Raw genomic sequence first — 13,722 nt, forward strand, 5'->3', positions numbered from 1 at the left:
AAAAAAATAAATACAGTAAGTATACCAGCTACTAGGTACGGAACGCAGTGGAAAAGCTCCTGAAAGCTAGCCATACCAAACCAAACTGTACCACACTGTAAAAAAAAGTTGACTCAACTTAAATTTCAACAAACTCTAGCATATTTTTGAGTTGATTCAACTTTCAAACCCAATTACTACACTTGACTCGATTTGAGTAAACTCAAATGTCCTAAAGTTTGTTGCTTTAATTTTAAGTTGAGTTAACTTTTTTTACAGTGCATGCAGTGGGAAAAAATCTAATATTTCCAAAAATATCTATAAAAATAATCATAAATACTTCTAGAAAAGTAAACAGAAGCAAAAAACAACCCTACCAATTTATAAATCAAAGTAAAGATGTGTACAAGAGTGAACACGGAAGCAAAATCAACCACACAACTCTAGAATTAACCAGAGCTGTGTGTCTAATTTAGTATTGCACGGACTATGGAAAACAAACAGGATTAATTTCATAGCTGCACATGTGAATGTGGCCTCATGTTGCCTTTGGGCTGGTGATGACAGCTGCAGTGTTCTGGGAAGAGGAAGGACCATCGTGTGCATGTTTAATCATCTTATGATGCTCGGATCGACAGGCGTATAAGAACTGTTTGAGAGTGTGTTTACAGAGAGCAGCATCTTGACCAGCGCATACAAACACAGACAAAAGACCAGCAGGTGAGTAGAAACACAGCACGACATCAAGCATGGAAATTAATTCAATGTTTATATTGGCTGTAGTTAACTGTAATGATGTATGTTTGTGTATATTCTTGGAAAAATAGTACAAAAACTATTGTGAGGGGTTTTGCTTTTCTGGAGAGGCTATAGAAATAAATAGCACATTGGTATTTAGAAAAAAAATATATGAAATGTACTTAGAAATGTAATCATTTCATTGTATTGGTGCATTTACCAAGCAAAGCGTTTGTCTAATGTATAGGTTTGAATTGACGAAAAGGTTCATATACTTAAAAATAACAAATACAAAAAACAAAGTACATGATAAAATGTGATTTATTGGCTACTTTTTAAATGAGTAAACCCCTATTGCCTTGAAAGTATTAAGTAAATGAACTGTACGTTGTTATAAAAAATTAAGTTAAATAAACTTAATTTCCAGTTATGATGAGTTTTATTTTTTTAAGTAAAGTAAACTTGTCGCTTTTTAAAGTCAACTCACTTTTTAGACTGAACTAACTAATTGCTTTTCAATGCTATCTCACTGCAATCTGTAACTTTTTGATTTAGTGGCTAATTCGTATGATCCATTTCGTACAATTTAGTATTATTTGTTCTTAGGGGTGGGGTTGGGTGCCACGCCTTCTTTTTTAAATCATACATGTTCGTATGACTGAACTTGTACATATTCATATGAATTAGTCACTAAACTGACAAAATGTAAAATACTTACGTTTTCTCGTGAGATCAGGCTGGCTTTTTACAGTGTAAGTTGGAGATTTTTGTTACATTTGTGGAATGTGTGTATATTTAATGTTCGTTTAAATCAGAGATAATGTAATGATAAAACTTTAAAAATCAGAACTCTGTCCTCAACAGAGGAAAAAATAACAAAACAAACTGCTGTAAAGGTAATTTTTCCTGACAAGTCGCTGGTCTTAATTTCATCACAATATTTGCAAATAAAAAGACTAAAATAATATTATTTTTTGTAAAAAAAACAAACAAAAATGATCCAATATTGTTTGTTTCATTTACAGTTTTAAACAGATTTACTATACGATAACAGAAAATAAAAACTATTGATGAAACGCTCTCTGGGTGTTTTTTTTTTCCAAGTTGATGAGTGCTAAAACATTGACAGCTAGCTAGTAAGAATACACTTTACATTAAAAATTGTGCACACTTATAGCAAAAGGAATATTATTATGATCCACTTATGTAGATGCTAAATAAATACTGTCATAATTATAATTATGAATCTTATATGAACAAGTCTCTTAATGTGATGAACTACACCTCTGTGAACTTGAGTAGACCTGATAACCAACATTCAATAAAATAATAAGAAAAACAGCATTTCTGGGATGCAAATAGAGAATTGCTTTGATGTGTTTTGTTCATGCAATGTCATTTTACGTGCACTTTTTCTATTGCTACAGAAAAAACTATTGCAATGCAACAAATTGCCTTTTAAAAGCAAACAATGCATTTTTATCTGTGCTTTAGCTTATTAAACAAAGACTTTGACTTCTAGACTGTCCTGCTTATCGTCCATTGACCTTCATCTAAGGAGATTAATTGAGAAACCTTCTAGACAGCAGATTACAGGTGGGCTTGTAAGGGGGATTAATAAAAAGATCTCGTGGACTCTGGTGGCTCAGGGATTTATAATTATTATTATGCGCAATCTGCTGGTGTGATGGGAGCAGGTTCGATTCTTATGTTCTCTTTATAAACTGATTTACAATTTGCACTTCAATAAAATAATTGCACTTTAATAAATTTTTTTAACATTAAGTCATTTAGCAGATGCTTTTGTCTAAAGCGATTTACAATTGAGGCATTCAGCGATTTAACTAGAAGAGGCAATACACACAAGAAGTGCTAATTATACAAAGGAACTGTTAATAATCAGAGAATCAAGTGCTATAGAGTTATGAGGGAGGAGTGTTTTTTGTGTCTGGTGCAAATGTGCCAGAGAGGTGAAAAAGGTTTTTACAGGTGGTTTGTCAAGCCCACTCACCTGTGTGAGGCACACTCCGAATTGCATAATGTTTTGAGGTTGTCATGTCATGTGGAGTAATTATATTAAATTACTATATTATATAGTACTATATAGTAATTATATTATAATAAAATAATAATTTAAATACATTTTTTCTTTTATTTAGCTTTTTTATTTTATAACACTTGTTAATTATTATCATTTTAATAAAATTTTATAATTTAAGCCTTTATTTTTTAGTACTTTTATAATTGTATTTTTTTTTCAATATGTTCGATACTATGTAACTGTGGCATCACTGCATTGAGGAAGCGTGTTGGTTGGAAGCAGAGCTTTTGAACCTACGTATAGGCTACATAATATAGAGAAGCGTGCTATATAGATGATGGAATCCTGTAGTTTTGGTATGGTCTTTATAATTTAAACAATAATTTAAAGTAAGTTTGCTGAAGAAAGCTGTGTTGGAAAACAAATAAAGACGTCTTATCTGCATCTATTTTGCCTACGGACTCTAACTTTTACGCGAACAAAACTTGCTCACTCTACCAGCGATAGCCGCAAATGGAAAGCCACTACATAATGCTTTATTATATTACTTATTTAAAAGTATATTGTTTCAAGTATCTTCATGCCATTGACAATAGTGTACTATAGAAATAAATATATCAACAGTATTGCCTAATGCCAGAATATCCTGTTTAATGCCCTTATTCTTTTACAGGTTATCATAAAATCATCACTCTACAGTACATTCCATTGGTTTCTTCCTTGTGAATATGGATGTTTCCAAGCCTAAATCGACCAGCAAAGGTGCCACACGTGCCACAGGACCCGGTAGTCCCCACAAGGGCCCGCCTAAGTTCAAACAGAGGTCAACACGCCAGTTTAAGAGCAAACCACCCAAAAAGGGTGTCATTGGGTACTGCAAACTACTTTAAATATGTATATTTAAATACATGTGTATTTTTTGTTAATATTAATGTTATTGTTATTATTTTCAGATTTGGTGAAGAGATTCCCGGAATGGAGGGATTGGGAACAGGTATGAACAATTTTAAGTCAAAAATATTATTATATGTAATTTCTATTATCTACTCTTCTTTATATATATATTCATGTCTTTTAAAATGATGTGTAATTGTATTTCAGACTTTAATGTAATCTGTCCATGGGAGGCGTACAGTCACCTGGAGTTGCATGAGCTGGCCCAGTACGGCATTATATGATGTCACTTCCTGTTATCCTTGATCCACCAGCAACATCCTGCACCTTAATATCTTATTTACACATTCACATTTAGCAATATCTTCAGCAAATGTTTGGTTAGTCATAGATGGACAGCGTTTGTAAGTAACTAACTCGAATTAGTTAATCTACCTCTTCAAACTGAAGTTTCATGTAGTACTAGGTTTCACTCTTTCGCCAATGATAATCTCAGATAACTTTTCTTATTCCTTGTTTTTTACTTCATCATCTTTCCTAATCATAGAATTGTTTTATTATTGTGGTATGGGCATTATAGCTGCAACATCTGGCTTTAGTTTTCATAAAAATGTATGGGATGTAGCACCATGCAGCTGGATCTTTTTAATGATGGATGTTTTTATTTTCATTTTGTTAAGCTGGAAGAGTGGTGTCATGTACAGAATCAGTGTGTGTATGTGTGCGCGCTGTGGGTCTCAGCGTCTGCCGCGCAGTACTGGGAGCAGCTCTCTATGAGAAACCGGCCCAGTTTATTGGCCTTATAATGCTGGAGAACCATACTAGAATGAGCCCAACTCATTCCCGGCAGCACAGAAGTGGTTTGGACGTCAATTAAAGCTTGATTATTTTCATACTTCTCAGGAATCTGTCTGAGTGATTGGGTTGCACTTACAGTCTTGGGATATATTCCTGTCCCAATGTTAATGCCATGCTGATGATTAGCTGTGTGTCCATACAAAGATGCAAATTAAACTTGTGCACAAAACTGGATTATTGCATAAAGCATTTGCGAATAAAGTACCGTTTCTATCCAGTGAGTCAAAGAGTACAAAAGCATCATGGAATGGAATTTGTCAGCCTGATCTCTCGAGAAAACGTACGTTTTGTCACTTTAATTGCTAATTCATATTAATTCGTAGTTCAGTCGTACAAAAATGTATGATTTTAGAATAGAGGTGTTGCACCCAACCCCACCCCTAAACCTATTGGTCATTGGGTGATAAGCAAGTTGTACTAATTTGTACGATTAAGATTGTACAAATTTCATACAAATTAGCCTCTAAATGAAAAGTTAAAAAAATTACTGTGAGAATATGTTGAGTTTGCTGCAGTAGAAGCCACTGTAGGCTTTTTTCTTATTTAATAAATCACTTGTGCCTCAGAAGAAAAAGATGAAATACAATTAAGAAGTGGTAGTTTTTGGAAGAGACAGTTCTGGGAGTTAAATGCAGAACTCCATGCAGTGTGTAACACAACTCTAAGTGAAGTGAAATATCCAGCTAAGGCTTTAATCTGAACGTGCACCGTGTTTAAAACTATTGATTCATCTATAAAAGAGTCGACTCATAGTGGTTTGAATAAATCGACGGATGTCGTTTTTTTTGGTTTGAATGAATGTCTTCGTTACATCGATACGGAACTCAAGCCCCACCCATTTGTTGCACAAGCAAACCTGGGAAAATTGAAACCCCTGGCCCCTGCCCACAAACACTGCAGAAAGAAAAAGAGGAAGACAAACACTGTAGCAGAGCCCGGTTGCTTTTGTATAGAAAACGATTTAAATAAGCCTTTAGGCTCGATCGTCAGACTCGCTCCTTTTGGTTTTAATCTGGCAACCAGCGCTTGCATTTGTTTTGATCCAGGAATGCAATACCTAGTTCAACCACTGGGTGTCAAACTCACATACTGCACCTTTATTTAATTGCAAACAAGTCTACCAATGCTTTGATTTATAGTTTTAAGAGAAAGTTCACACAAAAATGAAAGTTTACTCAAGTGGTTCCAAGTTGTTTATCAATTTCTTCTGTTGAACACAAAAACAGATATTTTGAAGAAAGCTGAAAACCTATAGCCACAGACTTTCATGGTAGAAAAAAAAAACAAATACTATTGAAGTCAAGTTTCCAAATTCCTCAAAATATGTTCTTTTGTGTTCAACAGAAAAAAAGAAAGTCAAACAGGTTTGGAACAAGAGAAGAGTCCATAAATGATGACAGAATAATTTTTTTTGGGTGAATTGTCTCTTTAAGACCGTACAGGAGTCTGCAGATTAAGTTGTTAGTAATCCAAAATGCTTGCTTTTACTGTAAAATATTCTTGCTGCCTTTAATTATTTAGTTAACTTTTCTAGTCATCTCAACATAATCAAACAGACAAAATTAACTTTGTATAAAAAATAAGTCAAAACCTTCTTAACTTCTTAACAAACTAAAGATAAATAACATAAAAATATTAGTTGTGTTGACTTTTTGTCATTTTATTTTTTATTGGTCAAGCATGACTGACTAAACCAAACCCGAGAAGTTAAAAGTTGCAAAGATCAAAATACACACCATAAAACTATATATTCAGCAGGGCAAATGTCTCCGTAAAGAAAAGTAAATAGTCATAAACATGGATTTCGTCACATTCCGCCAAGGGTGTGAACGCACATCTTCCCTTACTTTTGCTATAAATAGAGTAGAATAGTGCAGCTGAATGTGGACTGAAACTGGGATTAAGCTTTAAAAAAAGTCGACCTCTTTTCATCTTGTGTTCAGAAACGAGGTATGTCATTTATTTAAGGGTCCTCTCAAGGTCAGATGTCTAATGACAGATTAGACCGACAAAGAGTTTAAAAGCACAAGATGAAGATAATAAAAACTCCTCCCTCTTAAAATGTACAAGGAAGTGACTGCCTTTTTGCTTCTTCTTTCTGTCTTGACACTCCTATGTCTTGACAAAAGCCAAAAAAAAAAAAAAAAAAAAGAGAAACCCTTTGTGAACAGATTATTCTTTCTGCTCATTTCTGAACAGATTTTTGTAATTCTCTCAAATATCTACTGCTGTACAGCTCGCACTTTGAGAATGGCTTCAACTGCTGAAAGTGATTATAGTTGTCCGTTGTGTGGTAATATTTTCAAGTTTCCTGTTATTTTGTCATGTAGTCACAGTTTTTGTAAAGAATGTCTTCAGCAGTTCTGGAGAACCAAAAAACCTCGAATGTGTCCTCTTTGTAAAAAATCGTCTAAAGCTGATCCTCCTCTCAATCTTGCATTGAAAACCTCTGCGAGTCGTTCCTGAAGGAGAGAGATGAGCAGCGTTCATCCGTGTCTAAGGATATCTGCAGTTTACACGGTGAGACGCTCAGACTTTTCTGTCTGGAGGACCAACAGCCTGTGTGTTTAGTGTGCAGAGATTCACAGAAACACCTCAACCATTCATTCAGACCCATCAGTGAAGCGGTTCCCCTGTGTAAGGTAAGAGATTGATATCTGAGCGTAAAAACTTAATTAAAGGGGTAGTTCACACAAAAATGAAAATTCTGACACCATTTACTAACCCTTGTTCCAAACAGGAACAGGAATCAAAGTTTGATTTTTTTTATTGAAATAAGATATTTTGAAGAATGTTGTAAACCTGTAACCTCTGATTTTGTTCGTGGAGGGAAAATCAAATACTATGAAGGTCAAGGGTTGCAGGTTTTCAACGTTTCTCAAAATAAAAAGTCAAACAAGTCAAATTGTTTTTATTTTTTTAAATTTATTTATTTGTATTATTATTTTTTTTGGTAAACTGTTCTTTTAAATCAGATATTACAATACTAGTAAACTTCCATACAGTAGTATTGTTATGAATCACACATGCATTTTGCAGGAATCTCTGATGCCTTACAGATATTCACTTTAACTTCTAGGAGCAGCTCAAAACAGCTTTGAAGTATTTAAAGGGGAATCTTCAACAGAGAGAATGGGTGAAAGTAACGTTTGAGAAAACTGTGCAACACATCAAAGTAAGGACTGATTCTTCAGATATATTTGCACGTTTTATTACAATAACTTATTTGTGTGACACAACTGCATGCTTTCTTATTGATTTGGGAAAAAAGTAGATAGATGAGTAGATAGAAACTAAATGGCAAGTGTTAGAGCAGAGTTGGCCCACCGTCCTATCTGAGAAGAGAGGGAGAACAATGAGAAGGTGGTTGGGGTGAATGCCTTTGACAGAGATTGTCACTTCAAATTTAACGTAATCTTTTGTTTCTTTGTTTTATTGCTGAGATACAAAAAAGCCAACTGAAATGATTCAGTCAAATGTTGAAAATTAATCAGACTTCTAAAATGTAAATAATTGACAGATAGAAGTGGAGGTATATACAGGTAGATAAAGGTAAAGGCAGGAGCAGCTCGACTAGTGTATTCAGCGTTGAACTCCTTTGTGTTATAAATGGGATTGTTTTTACCGTTATAAGTTCATTATAACATCTTAAAAATGATACTGCATGAATTAATATGATTTAAAGTAACCCTTTCTAGTTATTGATAAATCTTACAGAATAAACTAGGAAATTACCCATGGCAAATTTAATATATACATTTTGGTATTTATTCGATGCACGGACAAGTTTGCTTTTTGGACCTTTAAAGGAAAAAGTTTGGGTTCCCCTGTGTTAAAGAGTAAAATGCTGATGAGCCGTTTCCTAAAAATGACTGAAGTACATGCTGCTTGGGTTGAGTTGTGCAATTTTTTTGTGCAAGATTGTTACAGTTCCACTTGTGGTGAACAGTAGATATGTAACTCCTTGAAACTGATTCTAAAAGAGACTCCACAGAGCTGTGGGAGGCACTATTTATTATAGATGGACGTGCTTTATTGGATTTCTTTTGGACTGCTGATAAAATCAGCTGACCGTTGTTATTGTAGACCTGGGAAAGGCCAAGGTAAGAACTACAATTGAATTCGACTAAAAGAAGAAAGTCATATTACACCTCAGACGCCTTGAAAATGAGTAAACAATAAAATAATTTTAATTAGATAGTGAACTAACCCTTTAACTTAAGACAGCACATGGAAAGGTATTGTCAATTGGCAAGGCATCAACTTGTTTATCAATGTTTGAATGTGGTGGAACAGCATGAAAAACTGGACGTGCATCAGCAACAACTTGAGATGTTAAATTTCATTCATAATGTTTCCTTGGTGTAAAATCTCCAGTTTTGTCTCTCATAAATCATTATTCAAGCCACAGATCATTGCCATGTTCATAGACTGCATTTGATTTCAGTCTCAAGCTGATCACACCGAGCGTCAGATTAAAGAGCAGTTTGAGAAGCTTCATCAGTTTCTCAGAAATGAAGAAGAAGCTACAATCACTGCACTGAGGGAGGAAGAGGTGGAGAAGAAGCAAAAGATGAAGGAAAAGCTGAAGGAGATGAACAAACACATCTCAGCACTTTCACACACACTTCAAGACATGGAGAAGATGATAGAGTCCGATGATATCTGCTTTCTCAAGGTTTGATTTCAGATCATTGAGTTTCTGTTGATTTAATGAGTTCTTGATGATCAGCTTTTGTGTTTGTTCCGCAGGAATTTCCAGACTCAATGGAAAGGTGAGTCTTACAATGTTTCTGCTTCTCAATCCAAAACCACTGCAGTTCTGAACCTTGAGTCTGAATAGTTCACTGAAAAATGAAAATTACTCCCTAATTTAGGCCATGTCCTACACAGGTATTTTTTACAAAGTCAGTTTTCCCCGCTTTCATCTTTCATTCATTTTCTTTTCGGCTTAGTCCCTTTATTAATCTGGGGTTGCCACAGCGGAATGAACCGCCAATTTATGCAGCACATGTTTTACGCAGCGGATGCCCTTCCAGCTGCAACCCATCACTGGGAAACATCCATACACACTCATTTAAACTCATACACTACGGACAATTTAGCCTACCCAATTCACCTATACCACGTCTTTGTGAAGGGAAACCAGAGCACCCGGAGGAAACGCACACGAACATGGGCAGAACATGAAAACTCCACACAGAAATGTCAACTGACCCATCTGAGGCTCGAACCAGCGACCTTCTTGCTGTGAGACGATTGTAATACCAGTGCACCACAGTGATGCCCAATTTTCCCTGTTTTTATAAAAATAAAAAAAACTATCCATATGAAAACGCAAAAATACACTGTGATGCATGTTAAGGCAACCAACAGCAGACTCAGATAATGATACTTTTATGTTGGATTCACACCAAAACTCCATCACTTCAACACAGACTTTCCTTCCCCCACAAAAAAACCCTGTCAAACAGCTTAGAAAAACTGCATATACGCATACCTTACCTGCCAGATGGTGGTGATGTTTTCTGTTTGTTAACAGTGACCTGAAAAAAAAGGGGGATCCCGGACGAGCCCCCAATTTGTTACGTCTAGGGGTTCAGAGGTGTAAAAGAAGACTAAAATTTTTGGTAAACAATATTAAATTAGAACTAAAAAAAGATAAATGTGGAGAACACATTTCAATCCTCAGCCCCAGAGTGAAGAGTCAGCACAATGTTTAGAAAAAAAATTAAATCAGAATTCATTTAAAAGAAATATAGGAACTTTAACAGAAACTGAATGTCAAACTGAACGACTATAACCTAAAACAACAAACAAAAAGCGGTCACACTTTATTTTGATGGTCCGTTTGTTGATTTTAAGTTACATTGCATCTACATGCCCACCATTTCTCATTAGATTATAAGTAGACTGTTAGGTTGGGGTTTGGGTTAGTGTAAGTTGACATGTACTTGCAAAGTTTCTTATAGTCAGTTAAATGTTGAAGGAGCAGTATCAACAGATATTAAGCAGACAGTCTACTAACACTCAAATGGACCATCAAAATAAAGTGTTACCCAAAAAGCAGCTACATGTGTTTAAGAGGACTAGCTTACCTAAAGCAAAAATCAAAGATGAAAATTAACAACATAGACTTCCCTGAGCTTCCTCTCTCAACCATAAAAAGGAGAAGAGATATACAAAAGAAAATAAGACACTCACACTTTAGATACACCTAGAAGCAAGACTCAAATAAAATACACAAAGTATTAACACCACAGAGGTAACTGAGTGAAGCCGTAATAATGTTAATTATCCCCAACGTGTTGACCTTAACACAGTTTACACAACTGGCATTAAGAATCAATCCAACTACTACAATCACATAACAACTTTTACGCTTAAGAAGGCTGTATTCATACCCATACCACTTATTTTTTAGACAGGCTCATAACAATTAATAGCTGGAAGCTAATTAATCTAAGAGCAGGACACAGTGAGAGAGAGAAGCAGGGTGGAGCACATCACAATATGCAAGGTCTACACATGAAGTAATAATTTGGCTTTAACAGTGAATTAAGCATATTATGCAAGTAAATTGCATGTAAGTCAATGCAAATGTGTGAACAGAGGCAGATTACATCCCACTGTTGAACAATGCGGAATATGCAATACGTTTGCCGCAAACAGGCAAAATTTGCCTCATTTCCATATTTCGTATTTGGTGTAAACCCAGCCTTGTTGGCCAATCAGAAAGGAGAAAATAGTATGCATGCTGACATAATAAGAAAAAAAAAAAAACTGTGTAGTGTTCACAACACCACACTGTACCCAAAATTTGAGAAAATCTTCACCCTGGCCAGAGTTTTTAGAAAATGATGGTTTTAGTCACACGATACTCTGTTTTGATGTGGACAAACAGTGAAACTACATAGAAAAAAGTGGGGTTTTTAAAATGCCCAACACATCTCTGGAAAACACACTCATTCACACTCATACACTACGGACAATTTAGCCTACCCAATTCACCTACCGCATGTCTTTGGACTGTGGGGGAAACCGGAGTACCCTGAGGAAACCCACACAAACGCAGGGAGAACATGCAAACTCCCCACAGAAACGCCATCTGACGCAGCCAAGGCTCGAAGCAGCAACCTTCTTGCTATGAGGTGACACCACTACCTACGGCACCACTGCATCGCCCAGAGTAAAATAAAAAAAAAAAAAAATAAATAAAATAGGAAGTCATATACACAGAGAATGGTTTGAGGGTGATTCAATTGTGGGGTAAATTTCATTTTTGGATGTCCTATTCATTTAATGTTCTTCCAGACTCCAGATCTCAGAGCTGGATCCACAGATACCTTCTGGAGCTTTGATTCAAGTGTCAGATTACTTGGGCAACCTGCCGTTCAGAGTGTGGAATAAGATGCAGGACATCATCCAATACAGTGAGTCTGGACTTGTGCACCAATACGTTAAACAAATTTAAAGATATCTGACGTGTTTTATTAACAGGATAAGTATCATAATTTGCAATAATCTATACACGGATCTCTCTTGATCATTTCATGAACTCCAGAATAACAGCAGCTGTTGATTTGTGTCTCATTCAGCTCCAGTCATTCTGGATCCAAACACGGCTAATCCGCGTCTCCTCCTGTCTGATGATCTGACCAGCGTGAAATCTCTTGAGTTTTCCGAAAAACAGCTTCTTCCCAATAATCCCGAAAGATTTGACTGGTTTTTCAGTGTTTTGGGTTCAGAGGGTTTCAATTCAGGCACACACTGCTGGGATGTGGAGGTAAAGGGGAGTTCAGGCTGGAGCATAGGAGTAACCACAGCATCACACGAAAGAACGGGAGGGGACATATTTGCAAATGATATCTGGAATGTTAAATATAATGAGTCGGTTTTATACGAAGAATTCTATTACCAGTTCCCAAAACCCACTAATGAATTTGTTGTTCAGCGAGAGCTTGAGCGTGTGAGAGTTAATCTGGACTGTGATGCAGGAACCGTGTCCTTCTCTGATCCTGTAACTAAAATGCATCTACAGACATTTACAACCACCTTCTCTGACACTGTCTTTCCATTCCTGTGTTGTTATGACTCTCTGAGGATCTTACCATACAGTGCTCTGTAAACGTTACACCAGTATGTCCAGAAGAGATCTATATTTAAGCTGTATCATGCCAGTAACGCTTTAGAATAACATTCATCATATTACCCTGCTTGGATCTGATTGGCTGATGAGCATTCTAAGGTGTGCTGTAATTTTCAGATAAACACACAAGGTAAAGTACTTTAGTTTCATACTTATTTTAACCGCATCACAGTTCCAAATTGATATGTTCAATGATTTTGATTAGTTCTGAGCATGCAACAGTCAAAAATTACATGAAATCAAAGCAGAAGGCTTTGGGAGAAAATGTGTAAGAATCTAGTCCTACACACAGGAGTTGTTAGAATACAAAAATGTGACACATGTCTTGAATAGTATCTTAACAATACCATCGTATAAGCTGAATAATCAACTCCAGTCTATTGAATTGTAAGACAATAAATCCACACCTTGCATTGTGGCCACATCACCACCTCAGGTGTGCATTATTTTCTAATAATTCAACGTCAAACGATGTCAAATATACTTTACTCTGTAAATCATTATCAGTCTTGTTCATTTATTTTCACAGTGCATCTGGAAAATATTCAAAGCGCTTCACTTTTTCCACATTTTCTTATGTTACAGCCTTATTCCAAAATGGATTAAATTCATTTATTTCCTCAAAGTTCTACACACAATACCCCATAATGACAATGTGAAAAAAATATTTTTTGAAATTTTTGCAAATTTATTAAAAATGAAAAAAGCTGAAAAATCACATGTACATAAGTATTCACAGCCTTTGCTCAATACTTTGTTGATGCACCTTTGGCAGCAATTACAACCTCAAGTCTTTTTGAATATGATGCCACAAGCTTGGCACACTTGTCTTTGGGATTTTATGCCCATTCCTCTTTGCAGTACCTCACAAGCTCTAACAGGTTGGATGGGAAGTGACTGTGTATAGCCATTTTCAGATCTCTCCAGAGATGTTAAATAGGATTTAGTTCTGGGCACTGGCTGGGCCACCCAAGGACATTCACAGAGTTGTCGTAAAGCCACTCCATTGATATTTTTGCGGTGTGCTTTGGGTCATTGTCCTGCTGGAAGATGAACCATTGCC

At 35.8% G+C, this 13,722-nt stretch overlaps 2 protein-coding genes across 2 annotated transcripts in view; both read left to right on the forward strand.

Moving 5' to 3' along the window:
* Window positions 1–13,238, forward strand: part of zgc:123297 (uncharacterized protein LOC641563 homolog) — a 26,636-nt gene extending 13,398 nt beyond the window's left edge. The window contains 10 exon segments of the mRNA XM_056449553.1: window positions 3,458–3,629; window positions 3,712–3,752; window positions 3,860–3,920; window positions 6,640–6,950; window positions 6,953–7,152; window positions 7,590–7,685; window positions 8,958–9,188; window positions 9,263–9,285; window positions 11,825–11,943; window positions 12,109–13,238. Coding sequence (XP_056305528.1) covers window positions 3,458–3,629; window positions 3,712–3,752; window positions 3,860–3,920; window positions 6,640–6,950; window positions 6,953–7,152; window positions 7,590–7,685; window positions 8,958–9,188; window positions 9,263–9,285; window positions 11,825–11,943; window positions 12,109–12,638 — 1,784 coding nt within the window. The 3' untranslated portion in view covers window positions 12,639–13,238.
* pde6ga (phosphodiesterase 6G, cGMP-specific, rod, gamma, paralog a) lies at window positions 3,096–4,550 on the forward strand. Its single transcript, XM_056453305.1, has 3 exons — window positions 3,096–3,629; window positions 3,712–3,752; window positions 3,860–4,550. The coding sequence occupies exons 1-3, from the start codon at window positions 3,487–3,489 to the stop codon at window positions 3,934–3,936; spliced, it is 261 nt and encodes an 86-aa protein (XP_056309280.1). The 5' UTR covers window positions 3,096–3,486; the 3' UTR covers window positions 3,937–4,550.
* Window positions 13,239–13,722: the final 484 nt, after the last annotated feature.

The sequence above is a fragment of the Danio aesculapii genome, chromosome 3 (assembly GCF_903798145.1).
Source record: "Danio aesculapii chromosome 3, fDanAes4.1, whole genome shotgun sequence".
Classification (NCBI taxonomy): domain Eukaryota; kingdom Metazoa; phylum Chordata; class Actinopteri; order Cypriniformes; family Danionidae; genus Danio; species Danio aesculapii.

Excerpts from the sequence above, each read along its gene's own strand:
- pde6ga (XM_056453305.1), top strand. The coding sequence starts at position 3,487 with ATGGATGTTTCCAAGCCTAAATCGACCAGCAAAGGTGCCACACGTGCC. Across the intron at positions 3,630-3,711 it reads CCCAAAAAGGGTGTCATTGG|ATTTGGTGAAGAGATTCCCG; the intron begins GTACTGCAAACT and ends TATTATTTTCAG. Across the intron at positions 3,753-3,859 it reads AATGGAGGGATTGGGAACAG|ACTTTAATGTAATCTGTCCA; the intron begins GTATGAACAATT and ends ATTGTATTTCAG.